This window comes from Mustelus asterias, unplaced genomic scaffold, assembly GCF_964213995.1.
Source record: "Mustelus asterias unplaced genomic scaffold, sMusAst1.hap1.1 HAP1_SCAFFOLD_4225, whole genome shotgun sequence".
NCBI classification, from domain to species: Eukaryota; Metazoa; Chordata; class Chondrichthyes; order Carcharhiniformes; family Triakidae; genus Mustelus; species Mustelus asterias.
Genome location: NW_027594170.1, coordinates 2501 through 21142, shown reverse-complemented (window position 1 = coordinate 21142; position 18642 = coordinate 2501). Strand labels below are relative to the sequence as shown.

The following is an 18642-nucleotide window of genomic DNA, read 5'->3' as shown; positions in this document are numbered from 1 at the left end:
CCCGGTCGAGGCCGTCCTCGTGTGTGCGGAACGTAAACACTCGCATTCCAACCATTATTCTGTAAATTGAGTCTGTGTCTTTATCTGCCCTGTTTGTGAACAGAATTCCCACTCACCTGAAGAAAGGGCTTGAGGCTCCGAAAGCTTGTGTGGCTTTTGCTGCCAAATAAACCTGTTGGACTTTAACCTGGTGTTGTTAAACTTCTTACTGTGTTTACCCCAGTCCAACGCCGGCATCTCCACATCCTGTAAAACAGGCCATGGATGGTGGGGACCTTTCGTTATTCATTTTCGGGATTTGGGGGTCTCTGGACAGGCCCAGCACTTATACCCCATCCCGAATGCCCCCACGTGAAGTGGGTGGGTGAACCGCCATCTTGGTCCCTCTGCGGTCCCCGTGTGTGTGTGGTGTAGGTACACCCACAGCGCTGTTAGGGAGGGAGTTCCAGGATTGTTATTGGACATCAGTCAGTCCCCGTGTGTGTGGTGCAGGTACACCCACGGCGCTGTTAGGGAGGGAGTTCCAGGATTGTTATTGGACAGTCAGCCAGTCCCCATGTGTGGGGTAGGTACACCCACGGCGCTGTTAGGGAGGGAGTTCCAGGATTGTTATTGGACATCAGTCAGTCCCTGTGTGTGGGGTAGGTACACCCACGGCGCTGTTAGGGAGGGAGTTCCAGGATTGTTATTGGACAGTCAGCCAGTCCCCGTGTGTGGTGTAGGTACACCCACAGCGCTGTTAGGGAGGGAGTTCCAGAATTGTTATTGGACATCAGTCAGTCCCCGTGTGTGTGGTGTAGGTACACCCACAGCGCTGTTAGGGAGGGAGTTCCAGGATTTTTGACCCCAGCCACAGTGAAGGAATGGCCGATATATTCCCCAGTCGGGATGGTGTGTAGCGGGAGCTCGGACGGGGGGACCTGCAGGCGGTGGGTGTTCCCCATGCGTCTCTGCTGCTCCCTCCCTTGTCCTTCTAGGTGGGTGGAGGTGGTGGGTTTGGCAGGTGCTGTGGAAGGAGCCTTGGCGAGTCGCTGCGGGGCATCTTGTAGACGGTTCACACGGCTGCCGCTGTGCGTGGGTGGTGGAGGGAGTGAGTGTTTGTGGTTAGCGTGTCGATCGAGCGGGGGGAGTGGGGGCTGCTTTGTCCTGGATGGTGTGGAGCTTCTCCAGTGTTGTTGGAGTGGGCCAGAGAGAGACAGATGGAATGGGGCCTATGGAACAGGCCTCAGTGTGGACTGAAGGCAGAGGAATGAGTTGAATCATAGAATCCCTACAGTGCAGAGGGAAGCTATTCGGCCTATCGAGTCTGCACCGACCACAATCCCACCCTATCACTGTAACCCCACATATTTACCCTGAAAATCCCCCTGACACGAAGGGGCAATTTAGCATGGCCAATCCACCTAACCTGCACATCTTTGGACACTAAGGGACAATTTAGCATGGCCAATCCACCTAACCTGCACATCTTTGGACACTAAGGGGCAATTTAGCATGGCCAATCCACCTAACCTGCACATCTTTGGACACTAAGGGACAATTTAGCATGGCCAATCCCCCTAACCTGTACATCTTTGGACACTAAGGGACAATTTAGCATGGCCAATCCACCTAATCTACACATCTTTGGACACTAAGGGATCATTTAGCATGGCCAATCCACCTAACCTACACATCTTTGGACACTAAGGGGCAATTTAGCATGGCCAATCCACCTAACCTGCACATCTTTGGACACTAAGGGACAATTTAGCATGGCCAATCCACTTAACCTGCACATCTTTGGACACTAAGGGGCAATTTAGCATGGCCAATCCACCTAACCTACACATCTTTGGACACTAAGGGACAATTTAGCATGGCCAATCCACCTAACCTACACATCTTTGGACACTAAGGGACAATTTAGCATGGCCAATCCACCTAACCTACACATCTTTGGACACGAAGGAGCAATTTAGCATGGCCAATCCACCTAACCGACACATCTTTGGACACTAAGGGACAAATTAGCATGGACAATCCACCTAACCTGCACATCTTTGGACACTAAGGGGCAATTTAGCATGGCCATCCACCTAACCTGCACATCTTTGGACACTAAGGGACAATTTAGCATGACCAATCCACCTAACCTGCACATCTTTGGACACTAAGGGACAATTTAGCACGGCCAATCCACCTAACCTGCACATCTTTGGACACTAAGGGGCAATTTAGCACGGCCAATCCACCTAACCTGCACATCTTTGGACACTAAGGGACAATTTAGCATGGCCAATCCACCTAACCTGCACATCTTTGGACACGAAGGGGCAATTTAGCACGGCCAATCCACCTAACCTGCACATCTTTGGACACTAAGGGACAATTTAGCATGGCCAATCCACCTAACCTGCACATCTTTGGACACTAAGGGACAATTTAGCATGGCCAATCCACCTAACCCGCACATCTTTGGACACGAAGGGGCAATTTAACACGGCCAATCCACCCTAACCTGCACATCTTTGGACACTAAGGGGTAATTTAGCATGGCCAATCCACCTAACCTACACATCTTTGGACACTAAGGGGCAATTTAGCAGGGCCAATCCACCTAACCTACACATCTTTGGACACTAAGGGGCAATTTAGCATGGCCAATCCACCTAACCTACACATCTTTGGACACTAAGGGGCAATTTAGCATGGCCAATCCACCTAACCTGCACATCTTTGGACACTAAGGGACAATTTAGCATGGCCAATCCACCTATCCTACACATCTTTGGACACTAAGGGACAATTTAGCATGGCCAATCCACCTAACCTACACATCTTTGGACACTAAGGGGCAATTTAGCATGGCCAATCCACCTAACCTGCACATCTTTGGACACTAAGGGGCAATTTAGCATGGCCAATCCACCTAACCTACACATCTTTGGACACGAAGGGGCAATTTAGCATGGCCAATCCATCTAACCTGCACATCTTTGGACACTAAGGGGCAATTTAGCACGGCCAATCCACCTAACCTGCGCATCTTTGGACACTAAGGGACAATTTAGCATGGCCAATCCACCTAACCTGCACATCTTTGGACACTAAGGGACAATTTAGCATGGCCAATCCACCTAACCTGCACATCTTTGGACACTAAGGGACAATTTAGCATGGCCAATCCACCTAACCTGCACATCTTTGGACACTAAGGGGCAATTTAGCACGGCCAATCCACCTAACCTGCACATCTTTGGACACTAAGGGACAATTTAGCATGGCCAATCCACCTAACCTGCACATCTTTGGACACTAAGGGACAATTTAGCATGGCCAATCCACCTAACCTGCACATCTTTGGACACTAAGGGGCAATTTAGCACGGCCAATCCACCTAACCTGCACATCTTTGGACACTAAGGGACAATTTAGCATGGCCAATCCACCTAACCTGCACATCTTTGGACACTGAGGGACAATTTAGCACGGCCAATCCACCTAACCTGCACATCTTTGGGCACTAAGGGACAATTTAGCACGGCCAATCCACCTAACCTGCACATCTTTGGACACTGAGGGACAATTTAGCATGGCCAATCCACCTAACCCGCACATCTTTTGGAGCGTGGGAGGAAACCGGAGCACCCGGGGGAAACCCACGCAGACACGGGGAGAACGTGCAGACTCCGCACAGACAGTGACCCGAGGCCGGAATTGAACCCGGGTCCCTGGCTCCGTGAAACAGCAGTGCGAAGCACTGTCCCACCCCAGTTGAGACCGAGTTAAAGGCCTCAATTGAGGGATTGGGGCCCACAGAATAGACCTCAGTTGACCAGGATAAAGGAGTTCAGGCCTATTAAAGGCTTCAGCGTGTATACTGAAAAGAGACAGAATAGAGGACATACAGGCCTCAGAATGGAGAATACAGAAGGAGGCTAAGTGTTTTGAGGCCTACGGAAAGAGGCCCAAAAGTGGGCAAAAGAGAGAAACTGAGGCCTGTCGTATAGGCCTTGGCGTGGGGAGAGAGGCAGGGATTGGGGCCTGTTGTACAGGCCTTGGCGTGGGGAGAGAGATAGGGATTGGGGCCTGTTGTACAGGCCTTGGCGTGGGGAGAGAGATAGGGATTGGGGCCTGTTGTACAGGTCTTGGCGTGGGGAGAGAGATAGGGATTGGGGCCTGTTGTACAGGCCTTGGCGTGGGGAGAGAGATAGGGATTGGGGCCTGTTGTACAGGCCTTGGCGAGGGGAGAGAGGCAGGGATTGGGGCCTGTTGTACAGGCCTTGGCGTGGGGAAAGAGGCAGGGATTGGGGCCTGTAGTACAGGCCTTGGCGTGGGGAGAGAGGCAAGGATTGGGGCCTGTTGTACAGGCCTTGGCGTGGGGAAAGAGGCAGGGATTGGGGCCTGTTGTACAGGTCTTGGCGTGGGGAGAGAGATAGGGATTGGGGCCTGTTGTACAGGCCTTGGCGTGGGGAAAGAGGCAGGGATTGGGGCCTGTTGTACAGGTCTTGGTGTGGGTGAGAGAGGTCGGGATTGGGGCCTGTTGTACAGGCCTTGGCGTGGGGAGAGAGGCAGGAATGGGGTCTGTAATACAGGCCTTGGCATGGGAAGAGAGGCAGGGATTGGGGCCTGTTGTACAGGTCTTGGTGTGGGTGAGAGAGGTCGGGATTGGGGCCTGTTGCACAGGCCTTGGCATGGGGAAAGAGGCAGGGATTGGGGCCTGTTGTACAGGTCTTGGTGTGGGTGAGAGAGGTCGGGATTGGGGCCTGTTGTGCAGGCCTTGGTGTGGGGAGAGAGATAGGGATTGGGGCCTGTTGTACAGGCCTTGGCGTGGGGAAAGAGGCAGGGATTGGGGCCTGTTGTACAGGTCTTGGTGTGGGTGAGAGAGGTCGGGATTGGGGCCTGTTGTACAGGCCTTGGCATGGGAAGAGAGGCAGGGTGGAGCCTGTAGTACAGGCCTTGGCATGGGGAGAGAGGCAGGGATTGGGGTCTGTAGTATGGGGCTTGGTGTGGGCAGGGAGGCAAGAATTGGGGCCTGTAGAACCAGGCTTCAGAAGGGCTGGAGACAGAGATTTAGGACAACCACATCAGTGTGGGTTGCAGAGCCAGGGGTGGATTGGGGCCTGTAAAAAAAGGCCTCATTATGCTGGGGGCGCTGTGAGAGCGATTGTGGCCTTTGAGCGCGTTGTGTGTGGGGCAGAGACGGGGGGATTGGGCCTACTGAACAGGCCTGTGCATGCAGGAGACAGAGAAAGGGCCTTCACGAAAGGCCTCGCTCCGACCACGGTTCAGAATGACTGCACTTCCTTCACAGATCAAGGCCAGTGTTGGATGTTATCATCACCATGACGTTCGACCCAAAGAACATCATGTTAAAAGACGTGGATTGTCCAAAAGACAGAGAGGGACCAAAAGTGAATACCAAAATCTGTTTTGCCATAAGACAAGTAACGAAGAAAATAGCAGGTACAACAACTCATCTAATTTTAAACTCCCGGGATTAGATTCCAGTCTGTAACTCTCTCCCGGGTATCTGTTATTCTCAATATAAACCACCCTGAACCCCTCGATTAGATTCCAGTCTGTAACTCACTCCCGGGTATCTGTTATTCTATATATAAACCACCCCGAACCCCTCGATTAGATTCCAGTCTGTAACTCGCTCCCGGGTATCTGTTATTCTCAATATAAACCACCCTGAACCCCTCGATTAGATTCCAGTCTGTAACTCACTCCCGGGTATCTGTTATTCGATATATAAACCATCCCGAACCCCTCGATTAGATTCCAGTCTGTAACTCACTCCCGGGTATCTGTTATTCTATATATAAACCACCCCGAACCCCTCGATTAGATTCCAGTCTGTAACTCACTCCCGGGTGTCTGTTATTCTCTATATAAACCACCCCGAACCCCTCCATTAAATTCCAGTCTGTAACTCACTCCCGGGTATCTGTTATTCTATATATAAACCACCCCAAACCCCTCGATTAGATTCCAGTCTGTAACTCACTCCCGGGTATCTGTTATTCTATATATAAACCACCCCAAACCCCTCGATTAGATTCCAGTCTGTAACTCACTCCCGGGTATCTGTTATTCTATATATAAACCACCCCAAACACCTCGATTAGATTCCAGTCTGTAACTCACTCCCGGGTATCTGTTATTCTATATATAAACCACCCCGAACCCCCCGATTAGATTCCAGTCTGTAACTCACTCCCGGGTATCTGTTATTCTATATATAAACCACCCTGAACCCTCGATTAGATTCCAGTCTGTAACTCACTCCCGGGTATCTGTTATTCTATATATAAACCATCCCGAACCCCTCGATTAGATTCCAGTCTGTAACTCACTCCCGGGTATCTGTTATTCTATATATAAACCACCCCGAACCCCTCGATTAGATTCCAGCCTGTAACTCACTCCCGGGTATCTGTTATTCTATATATAAACCACCCCGAACCCCTCGATTAGATTCCAGTCTGTAACTCACTCCCGGGTATCTGTTATTCTATATAGAAACCACCCCGAACCCCTCGATTAGATTCCAGTCTGTAACTCACTCCCGGGTATCTGTTATTCTATATATAAACCACCCCGAACCCCTCGATTAGATTCCAGTCTGTAACTCACTCCCGGGTACCTGTTATTCTATATATAAACCATCCCGAACCCCTCGATTAGATTCCAGTCTGTAACTCACTCCCGGGTATCTGTTATTCTATATATAAACCACCCCGAACACCTCGATTAGATTCCAGCCTGTAACTCACTCCCGGGTATCTGTTATTCTATATATAAACCACCCCGAACCCCTCGATTAGATTCCAGTCTGTAACTCACTCCCGGGTATCTGTTATTCTATATATAAACCACCCCGAACCCCTCGATTAGATTCCAGTCTGTAACTCACTCCCGGGTATCTGTTATTCTATATATAAACCACCCCGAACCCCTCGATTAGATTCCAGTCTGTAACTCACTCCCGGGTACCTGTTATTCTATATATAAACCACCCCGAACCCCTCGATTAGATTCCAGTCTGTAACTCACTCCCGGGTATCTGTTATTCGATATATAAACCACCCCGAACCCCTTGATTAGATTCCAGTCTGTAACTCACTCCCGGGTATCTGTTATTCTATATATAAACCACCCCAAACACCTCGATTAGATTCCAGTCTGTAACTCACTCCCGGGTATCTGTTTTTCTATATATAAACCACCCTGAACCCTCGATTAGATTCCAGTCTGTAACTCACTCCCAGGTATCTGTTATTCTATATATAAACCATCCCGAAGCCCTCGATTAGATTCCAGTCTGTAACTCACTCCCGGGTATCTGTTATTCTATATATAAACCACCCCGAACCCCTCGATTAGATTCCAGTCTGTAACTCACTCCCGGGTATCTGTTATTCTATATATAAACCATCCCGAACCCCTCGATTAGATTCCAGTCTGTAACTCACTCCCGGGTATCTGTTATTCTATATATAAACCACCCCGAACCCCTCGATTAGATTCCAGCCTGTAACTCACTCCCGGGTATCTGTTATTCTATATATAAACCACCCCGAACCCCTCGATTAGATTCCAGTCTGTAACTCACTCCCGGGTATCTGTTATTCTATATATAAACCACCCCGAACCGCTCGATTAGATTCCAGTCTGTAACTCACTCCCGGGTATCTGTTATTCTATATATAAACCACCCCGAACCCCTCGATTAGATTCCAGTCTGTAACTCACTCCCGGGTACCTGTTATTCTATATATAAACCACCCCGAACCCCTCGATTAGATTCCAGTCTGTAACTCACTCCCGGGTATCTGTTATTCGATATATAAACCACCCCGAACCCCTCGATTAGATTCCAGTCTGTAACTCACTCCCGGGTATCTGTTATTCTATATATAAACCACCCCAAACACCTCGATTAGATTCCAGTCTGTAACTCACTCCCGGGTATCTGTTTTTCTATATATAAACCACCCTGAACCCTCGATTAGATTCCAGTCTGTAACTCACTCCCGGGTATCTGTTATTCTATATATAAACCATCCCGAAGCCCTCGATTAGATTCCAGTCTGTAACTCACTCCCGGGTATCTGTTATTCTATATATAAACCACCCCGAACCCCTCGATTAGATTCCAGCCTGTAACTCACTCCCGGGTATCTGTTATTCTATATATAAACCACCCCGAACCCCTCGATTAGATTCCTGTCTGTAACTCACTCCCGGGTATCTGTTATTCTATATATAAACCACCCCGAACCCCTCGATTAGATTCCAGTCTGTAACTCACTCCCGGGTATCTGTTATTCTATATATAAACCACCCCGAACCCCTCGATTAGATTCCAGTCTGTAACTCACTCCCGGGTATCTGTTATTCTATATATAAACCACCCCGAACCCCTCGATTAGATTCCAGTCTGTAACTCACTCCCGGGTACCTGTTATTCTATATATAAACCACCCCGAACCCCTCGATTAGATTCCAGTCTGTAACTCACTCCCGGGTATCTGTTATTCGATATATAAACCACCCCGAACCCCTCGATTAGATTCCAGTCTGTAACTCACTCCCGGGTATCTGTTATTCTATATATAAACCACCCCAAACACCTCGATTAGATTCCAGTCTGTAACTCACTCCCGGGTATCTGTTATTCTATATATAAACCACCCTGAACCCTCGATTAGATTCCAGTCTGTAACTCACTCCCGGGTATCTGTTATTCTATATATAAACCATCCCGAACCCCTCGATTAGATTCCAGTCTGTAACTCACTCCCGGGTATCTGTTATTCTATATATAAACCACCCCGAACCCCTCGATTAGATTCCAGCCTGTAACTCACTCCCGGGTATCTGTTATTCTATATATAAACCACCCCGAACCCCTCGATTAGATTCCTGTCTGTAACTCACTCCCGGGTATCTGATATTCTGTATATAAACCACCCCAAACCCTTCGATTAGATTCCAGTCTGTAACACACTCCCGGGTATCTGTTATTCTATATATAAACCACCCCGAACCGCTCGATTAGATTCCAGTCTGTAGCTCACTCCCGGGTATCTGTTATTCTATATATAAACCACCCCGAACCCCTCAATGAGATTCCAGTCTGTAACTCACTCCCAGGTATCTGTTATTCTATATATAAACCACCCTGAACCCCTCGATTAGATTCCAGTCTGTAACTCACTCCCGGGTATCTGTTATTCTATATATAAACCACCCCGAACCCCTCGATTAGATTCCAGTCTGTAATTCACTCCCGGGTATCTGTTAGTCTATATATAAACCACCCTGAACCCCTCGATTAGATTCCAGTCTGTATCTCACTCCCGGGTATCTGTTATTCTATATATAAACCACCCCGAACCGCTCGATTAGATTCCAGTCTGTAACTCACTCCCGGGTATCTGTTATTCTATATATAAACCACCCCGAACCCCTCGACTAGATTCCAGTCTGTAACTCACTCCCGGGTATCTGTTATTCTATATATAAACCACCCCGAACCCCTCGATTAGATTCCAGTCTGTAACTCACTCCCGGGTATCTGTTATTCTATATATAAACCACCCCGAAACCCTCGATTAGATTCCAGTCTGTAACTAACTCCCGGGTGTCTGTTATTCTATATATAATCCACCCCGAACCCCTCGATTCGATTCCAGTCTGTAACTCACTCCCGGGTATCTGTAATTCTATATATAAACCATCCCGAACCCCTCGATTAGATTCCAGTCTGTAACTCACTCCCAGGTATCTGTTATTCTATATATAAACCACCCCGAACCCCTCGATTAGATTCCAGTCTGTAACTCACTCCCGGGTATCTGTTATTCTATATATAAACCACCCCGAACCGCTCGATTAGATTCCAGTCTGTAACTCACTCCCGGGTATCTGTTATTCTATATATAAACCACCCCGAACCGCTCGATTAGATTCCAGTCTGTAACTCACTCCCGGGTATCTGTTATTCTATATATAAACCACCCCGAACCCCTCGATTAGATTCCAGTCTGTAACTCACTCCCGGCTATCAGTTATTCTATATATAAACCACCCCGAACCCCTCGATGAGATTCCAGTCTGTAACTCACTCCCGGGTATCTGTTATTCTATATATAAACCACCCCGAACCCCTCGATTAGATTCCAGTCTGTAACTCACCCCCGGGTATCTGTTATTCCATATATAAACCGCCCCAAACCCCTCGATTAGATTCCAGTCTGTAACTCACTCCCAGGTATCTGCTATTCTATATATAAACCATCCCGAACCCCTCGATTAGATTCCAGTCTGGAACTCACTCCCGGGTATCTGTTATTCTCTATATAAACCATCCCGAACCGCTCGATTAGATTCCAGTCTGTTACTCACTCCCGGGTATCTGTTATTCTATATATAAACCACCCCGAACCCCTCGATTAGATTCCAGTCTGTAACTCACCCCCGGGTATCTGTTATTCCATATATAAACCGCCCCAAACCCCTCGATTAGATTCCAGTCTGTAACTCACTCCCAGGTATCTGCTATTCTATATATAAACCATCCCGAACCCCTCGATGAGATTCCAGTCTGTAACTCACTCCCGGGTATCTGTTATTCTATATATAAACCATCCCGAACCGCTCGATTAGATTCCAGTCTGTAACTCACTCCCGGGTATCTGTTATTTTATATATAAACCACCCCGAACCCCTCGATTAGATTCCAGTCTGTAACTCACTCCCGGGTATCTGTTATTCTGTATATAAACCACCCCGAACCCTTCGATAAGATTCCAGTCTGTAACACACTCCCGGGTATCTGTTATTCTATATATAAACCACCCCGAACCGCTCGATTAGATTCCAGTCTGTAGCTCACTCCCGGCTATCAGTTATTCCATATATAAACCACCCCGAACCCCTCGATTAGATTCCAGTCTGTAACTCACTCCCGGGTATCTGTTATTCTATATATAAACCACCCCGAACCCCTCGATTAGATTCCAGTCTGTAACTCACCCCCGGGTATCTGTTATTCCATATATAAACCGCCCCAAACCCCTCGATTAGATTCCAGTCTGTAACTCACTCCCAGGTATCTGCTATTCTATATATAAACCATCCCGAACCCCTCGATTAGATTCCAGTCTGGAACTCACTCCCGGGTATCTGTTATTCTATATATAAACCATCCCGAACCGCTCGATTAGATTCCAGTCTGTAGCTCACTCCCGGCTATCAGTTATTCCATATATAAACCACCCCGAACCCCTCGATTAGATTCCAGTCTGTAACTCACTCCCGGGTATCTGTTATTCTATATATAAACCACCCCGAACCCCTCGATTAGATTCCAGTCTGTAACTCACCCCCGGGTATCTGTTATTACATATATAAACCGTCCCAAACCCCTCGATTAGATTCCAGTCTGTAACTCACTCCCAGGTATCTGCTATTCTATATATAAACCATCCCGAACCCCTCGATGAGATTCCAGTCTGTAACTCACTCCCGGGTATCTGTTATTCTATATATAAACCACCCCGAACCGCTCGATTAGATTCCAGTCTGTAGCTCACTCCCGGCTATCAGTTATTCCATATATAAACCACCCCGAACCCCTCGATTAGATTCCAGTCTGTAACTCACTCCCGGGTATCTGTTATCCTGTATATAAAGCACCCCGAACCCCTCGATTAGATTCCAGTCTGTAACTCACTCCCGGGTATGTGTTATTCTATATATAAACCATCCCGAACCCCTCGATTAGATTCCAGTCTGTAACTCACTCCCGGGTATCTGTTATTCTATATATAAACCACCCCGAACCCCTCGATTAGATTCCAATCTGTAACTCCCTCCCGGGTATCTGTTATTCTATATATAAACCACCCCGAACCCCTCGATTAGATTCCAGTCTGTAACTCACTCCCGCGTATCTGTAATTCTATATATAAACCACCCTGAACCCCTCGATTAGATTCCAGTCTGTAGCTCACTCCCGCGTATCTGTATTTCTATATATAAACCACCCTGAACCCCTCGATTAGATTCCAGTCTGTAACTCACTCCCGGGTATCTGTTATTCTATATATAAACCACCCTGAACCCCTCGATTAGATTCCAGTCTGTAACTCACTCCCGGGTATCTGTTATTCTATATATAAACCACCCCGAACCCCTCGATTAGATTCCAGTCTGTAACTCCCTCCCGGGTATCTGTTATTCTATATATAAACCACCCCGAACCCCTCGATTAGATTCCAGTCTGTAACTCACTCCCGGGTATCTGTTATTCTGTATATAAACCACCCCGAACCCCTCGATTAGAATTCAGTCGGTAACTCACTCCCGGGTATCTGTTATTCTGTATATAAAGCACCCCGAACCCCTCGATTAGATTCCAGTCTGTAACTCACTCCCGGGTATCTGTTATCCTGTATATAAAGCACCCCGAACCCCTCGATTAGATTCCAGTCTGTAACTCACTCCCGGGTATCTGTTATTCTATATATAAACCATCCCGAACCCCTCGATTAGATTCCAGTCTGTAACTCACTCCCGGGTATCTGTTATTCTATATATAAACCACCCCGAACCCCTCGATTAGATTCCAGTCTGTAACTCCCTCCCGGGTATCTGTTATTCTATATATAAACCACCCCGAACCCCTCGATTAGATTCCAGTCTGTAACTCACTCCCGCGTATCTGTAATTCTATATATAAACCACCCTGAACCCCTCGATTAGATTCCAGTCTGTAGCTCACTCCCGCGTATCTGTAATTCTATATATAAACCACCCTGAACCCCTCGATTAGATTCCAGTCTGTAACTCACTCCCGGGTATCTGTTATTCTATATATAAACCACCCTGAACCCCTCGATTAGATTCCAGTCTGTAACTCACTCCCGGGTATCTGTTATTCTATATATAAACCACCCCGAACCCCTCGATTAGATTCCAGTCTGTAACTCACTCCCGGGTATCTGTTATTCTATATATAAACCACCCCGAACCGCTCGATTAGATTCCAGTCTGTAACTCACTCCCGGGTATCTGTTATTCGATATATAAACCACCCCGAACCCCTCGATTAGATTCCAGTCTGTAACTCACTCCCGGGTATCTGTTATTCTATATATAAACCACCCCGAACCCCTCGATTAGATTCCAGTCTGTAACTCACTCCCGGGTATCTGTTATTCTATATATAAACCACCCCGAACCCCTCGATTAGATTCCAGTCTGTAACTCACTCCCGGGTATCTGTTATTCTATATATAAACCACCCCGAACCCCTCGATTAGATTCCAGTCTGTAACTCACTCCCGGGTATCTGTTATTCTATATATAAACCACCACGAACCTCTCGATTAGATTCCAGTCTGTAACTCACTCCCGGGTATCTGTTATTCTATATATAAACCAACCCGAACCCCTCGATTAGATTCCAGTCTGTAACTCACTCCCGGGTATCTGTTATTCTATATATAAACCACCCCGAACCTCTCGATTAGATTCCAGTCTGTAACACACTCCCAGGTATCTGTTATTCTATATATAAACCACCCCGAACCCCTCGATTAGATTCCAGTCTGTAACTCACTCCCGGGTATCTGTTATTCTATATATAAACCACCCCGAACCCCTCGATTAGATTCCAGTCTGTAACTCACTCCCGGGTATCTGTTATTCTATATATGAACCACCCCGAACCCCTCGATTAGATTCCAGTCTGTAACTCTCTCCCCGGTATCTGTTATTCTATATATAAATCACTCCGAACCCCTCGATTAGATTCCAGTCTGTAACTCACTCCCGGGTATCTGTTATTCTATATATAAACCACCCCGAACCCCTCGATTAGATTCCAGTCTGTAAGTCACTCACTCCCGGGTATCTGTTATTCTATATATAAACCACACCGAACCCCTCGATTAGATTCCAGTCTGTAACTCACTCCCGGGTATCTGTTATTCTATGTATAAGCCACCCCGAACCCCTCGATTAGATTCCAGTCTGTAACTCACTCCCGGGTATCTGTTATTCTATATATAAACCACCCCGAACCCATCGATTAGATTCCAGTCTGTAACTCACTCCCGGGTATCTGTTATTCTATATATAAACCACCCCGAACCCCTCGATTAGATTCCAGTCTGTAACTCACTCCCAGGTATCTGTTATTCTATATATAAACCACCCTGAACCCCTCGATTAGATTCCAGTCTGTAACTCACTCCCGGGTATCTGTTATTCTCTATATAAACCACCCCGAACCCCTCGATTAGATTCCAGTCTGTAACTCACTCCCGGGTATCTGTTATTCTATATATAAACCACCCCGAACCCCTCGATTAGATTCCAGTCTGTAACTCACTCCCGGGCATCTGTTATTCTATATATAAACCAACCCGAACCCCTCGATTAGATTCCAGTCTGTAACTCACTCCCGGGTATCTGTTATTCTGTATATAAACCACCCCGAACCGCTCGATTAGATTCCAGTCTGTAACTCACTCCCGGGTATCTGTTATTCTATATATAAACCACCCTGAACCCCTCGATTAGATTCCAGTCTGTAACTCACTCCCGGGAATCTGTTATTCTGTTGATTACACTGTTCCCTTGATGAAAATGTTATGTGTCTTTCCCACAGGAACTCCCTCCGTTAACCTCTCCTATGAGCTTCAATTGGATCCGAGACGAAGGATTGATCGAGCGGAACTGAAATCAAATGTTAGAGGTTCTTTTCTTTTGAGAGACAGTCTTTGCCTGGAACCTCGGATTGACGTCAAGGTGAGGGGAGTTTTACTCTGTATCTAACCCCGTGCTGTACCCGTCCTGGGAGTGTTTGATGGGGACAGTGTAGAGGGAGCTTTACTCTGTATCTAACCCCGTGCTGTACCCGTCCTGGGAGTGTTTGATTGGGACAGTGTAGAGGGAGCTTTACTCTGTATCGAACCCCGTGCTGTACCCGTCCTGGGAGTGTTTGATGGGGACAGTGTGGAGGGAGCTTTACTCTGTATCTAACCCCGTGCTGTACCTGTCCTGGGAGTGTTTGATGGGGGACAGTGTGGAGGGAGCTTTACTCTTTATCTAACCCCGTGCTGTACCTGTCCTGGGAGTGTTTGATGGGGACAGTGGAAAGGGAGCTTTACTCTGTATCTAACCCCGTGCTGTACCTGTCCTGGGAGTGTTTGATGGGGACAGTGTAGAGGGAGCTTTACTCTGTATCTAACCCCGTGCTGTACCTGTCCTGGGAGTGTTTGATGGGGACAGTGGAGAAGGAGCTTTACTCTGTATCTAACCCCGTGCTGTACCTGTCCTGGGAGTGTTTGATGGGGACAGTGTAGAGGGAGCTTTACTCGGTATCTAACACCGTGCTGTACCTGTCCTGGGAGTGTTTGATGGGAACAGTGTAGAGGGAGCTTTACTCTGTATCTAACCCCGTGCTGTACCTGTCCTGGGAGTGTTTGATGGGGACAGTGAAGAGGGAGCTTCACTCTGTATCTAACCCCGTGCTGTACCTGTCCTGGGAGTGTTTGATGGGGACAGTGCAGAGGGAGCTTTACTCTGTATCTAACCCTGTGCTGTACCTGTCCTGGGAGTGTTTGATGGGGACAGTGTAGAGGGAGCTTTACTCTGTATCTAACCCCGTGCTGTACCTGTCCTGGGAGTGTTTGATGGGGACAGTGTAGAGGGAGCTTTACTCTGTATCTAACCCCGTGCTGTACCTGTCCTGGGAGTGTTTGATGGGGGACAATGTAGAGGGAGCTTTACTCTGCATCTAACCCCGTGCTGTACCTGTCCTGGGAGTGTTTGATGGGGACAGTGTAGAGGGAGCTTTACTCTGTATCTAAACCCGTGCTGTACCTGTCCTGGGAGTGTTTGATGGGGACAGTGTAGAGGGAGCTTTACTCTGTATCTAACCCCGTGCTGTACCTGTCCTGGGAGTGTTTGATGGGGACAGTGTAGAGGGAGCTTTACTCTGTATCTAGCCCCGTGCTGTACCTGTCCTGGGAGTGTTTGATGGGGACAGTGTAGAGGGAGCTTTACTCTGTATCTCACCCCGTGCTGTACCTGTCCTGGGAGTGTTTGATGGGGACAGTGTAGAGGGAGCTTTACTCTGTATCTAACCCTGTGCTGTACCTGTCCTGGGAGTGTTTGATGGGGGACAGTGTAGAGGGAGCTTTACTCTGTATCTAACCCCGTGCTGTACCTGTCCTGGGAGTGTTTGATGGAGGACAGTGTAGAGGGAGCTTTACTCTGTATCTAACCCCGTGCTGTACCTGTCCTGGGAGTGTTTGATGGGGGACAGTGTAGAGGGAGATTTACTCTGTATCTAACCCCGTGCTGTACCTGTCCTGGGAGTGTTTGATGGGGACAGTGTAGAGGGAGCTTTACTCTGTATCTAACCCCGTGCTGTACCTGTCCTGGGAGTGTTTGATGGGGACAGTGTAGAGGGAGCTTTACTCTGTATCTAACCCCGTGCTGTACCTGTCCTGGGAGTGTTTGATGGGGACAGTGTAGAGGGAGCTTTACTCTGTATCTAACCCTGTGCTGTACCTGTCCTGGGAGTGCTTGATGGGGACAGTGTAGAGGGAGCTTTACTCTGTATCTAACTCCGTGCTGTACCTGTCCTGGGAGTGTTTGATGGGGGACAGTGTAGAGTGAGCTTTACTCTGTATCTAACCCCGTGCTGTACCTGTCCTGGGAGTGTTTGATGGGGACAGTGTAGAGGGAGCTTTACTCTATATCTAACCCCGTGCTGATCCTGTCCTGGGAGTGTTTGATGGGGGACAGTGTAGAGGGCGCTTTACTCTGTATCTAACCCCGTGCTGTACCTGTCCTGGGAGTGTTTGATGGGGACAGTGTAGAGGGAGCTTTACTCTGTATCTAACCCCGTGCTGTACCTGTCCTGGGAGTGTTTGATGGGGACAGTGTAGAGGGAGCTTTACTCTGTATCTAACCCCGTGCTGTACCTGTCCTGGGAGTGTTTGATGGGGACAGTGTAGAGGGAGCTTTACTCTATATCTAACCCCGTGCTGATCCTGTCCTGGGAGTGTTTGATGGGGGACAGTGTCGAGGGAGCTTTACTCTGTATCTAACCCCGTGCTGTACCTGTCCTGGGAGTGTTTGATGGGGACAGTGTAGAGGGAGCTTTACTCTATATCTAACCCCGTGCTGATCCTGTCCTGGGAGTGTTTGATGGGGGACAGTGTAGAGGGAGCTTTACTCTGTATCTAACCCCGTGCTGTACCTGTCCTGGGAGTGTTTGATGGGGGACAGTGTAGAGGGAGCTTTACTCTGTATCTAACCCCGTGCTGTTCCTGTCCTGGGAGTGTTTGATGGGGACAGTGTAGAGGGAGCTTTACTCTGTATCTAACCCCGTACTGTACCTGTCCTGGGAGTGTTTGATGGGGGACAATGTAGAGGGAGCTTTACTCTGCATCTAACCCCGTGCTGTACCTGTCCTGGGAGTGTTTGATGGGGACAGTGTAGAGGGAGCTTTACTCTGTATCTAACCCCGTGCTGTACCTGTCCTGGGAGTGTTTGATGGGGGACAGTGTAGAGGGAGATTTACTCTGTATCTAACCCCGTGCTGTACCTGTCCTGGGAGTGTTTGATGGGGACAGTGTAGAGGGAGCTTTACTCTGTATCTAACCCCGTGCTGTACCTGTCCTGGGAGTGTTTGATGGGGGACAGTGTAGAGGGAGCTTTACTCTGTATCTAACCCCGTGCTGTACCTGTCCTGGGAGTGTTTGATGGGGGACAGTGTAGAGGGAGCTTTACTCTGTATCTAACCCCGTGCTGTACCTGTCCTGGGAGTGTTTGATGGGGGACAGTTAGAGAGAGCTCGATGGGGGAGACTGTGGGAACAGTGTCCCACTTTCCCGCCCCCCTGGGACCCCAGCTCACTCTCTGCCTCTCTCTCTCTCTCCCTCACAGAATTGCCTCATGGATTTTCTGAACCCGATTGAAGTCCTCGTGAAATACTCCGGGGTCGGCCAGCGTTCCGGCGACAACCCCAGTCCAGTCTTACGATCGGGACAGAACGGGAATTACACGGGAAAGGTGAGTCGGGGTCCACTGGGTGAATGTCTGGGCCTGGTGGCGGGGTGGGCGAACGGGACACCGACAGCGAGTGGACGATTGATAAACAGGAGAGATCATTCTTTCCCTGTGTTCCCACAACAGCATCGAACCCTACAGTGCAGAAGGAGGCCATTCAGCCCATCGGGTCTGCACCGACAGCAATCCCACCCTGTCCACATAACCCCATGCACTTACCCAAGTAGTCCCCCTGCCACTAAGGGGCAATTTAGCACGGCCAATCCACCCTAACCTACACATCTTTGGACACTGAGGGACAATTTAGCATGGCCAATCCACCTAACCTGCACATCTTTGGACACTAAGGGACAATTTAGCATGGCCAATCCCCCTAACCTGCACATCTTTGGACACTAAGGGACAATTTAACATGGCCAATCCCCCTAACCCGCACATCTTTGGACACTAAGGGACAATTTAACATGGCCAATCCCCCTAACCCGCACATCTTTGGACACTAAAGGACAATTTAGCATGGCTAATCCACCTAACCTGCACATCTTTGGACAC

The 18642-nt window shown here is 48.4% G+C and overlaps 1 protein-coding gene across 1 annotated transcript; it reads left to right on the top strand.

The window, feature by feature from the left end:
- Positions 1 to 5291: 5291 nt before the first annotated feature.
- On the top strand, positions 5292 to 18093 carry LOC144491015 (integrin alpha-L-like; the record flags this gene model as incomplete). The annotated part of the gene is made up of 3 exons (XM_078208696.1): positions 5292 to 5448; positions 14675 to 14814; positions 17968 to 18093. Coding segments are annotated over exons 1-3 (387 nt in total), but the record flags the coding sequence as incomplete, so codon positions are not given.
- Positions 18094 to 18642: the final 549 nt, after the last annotated feature.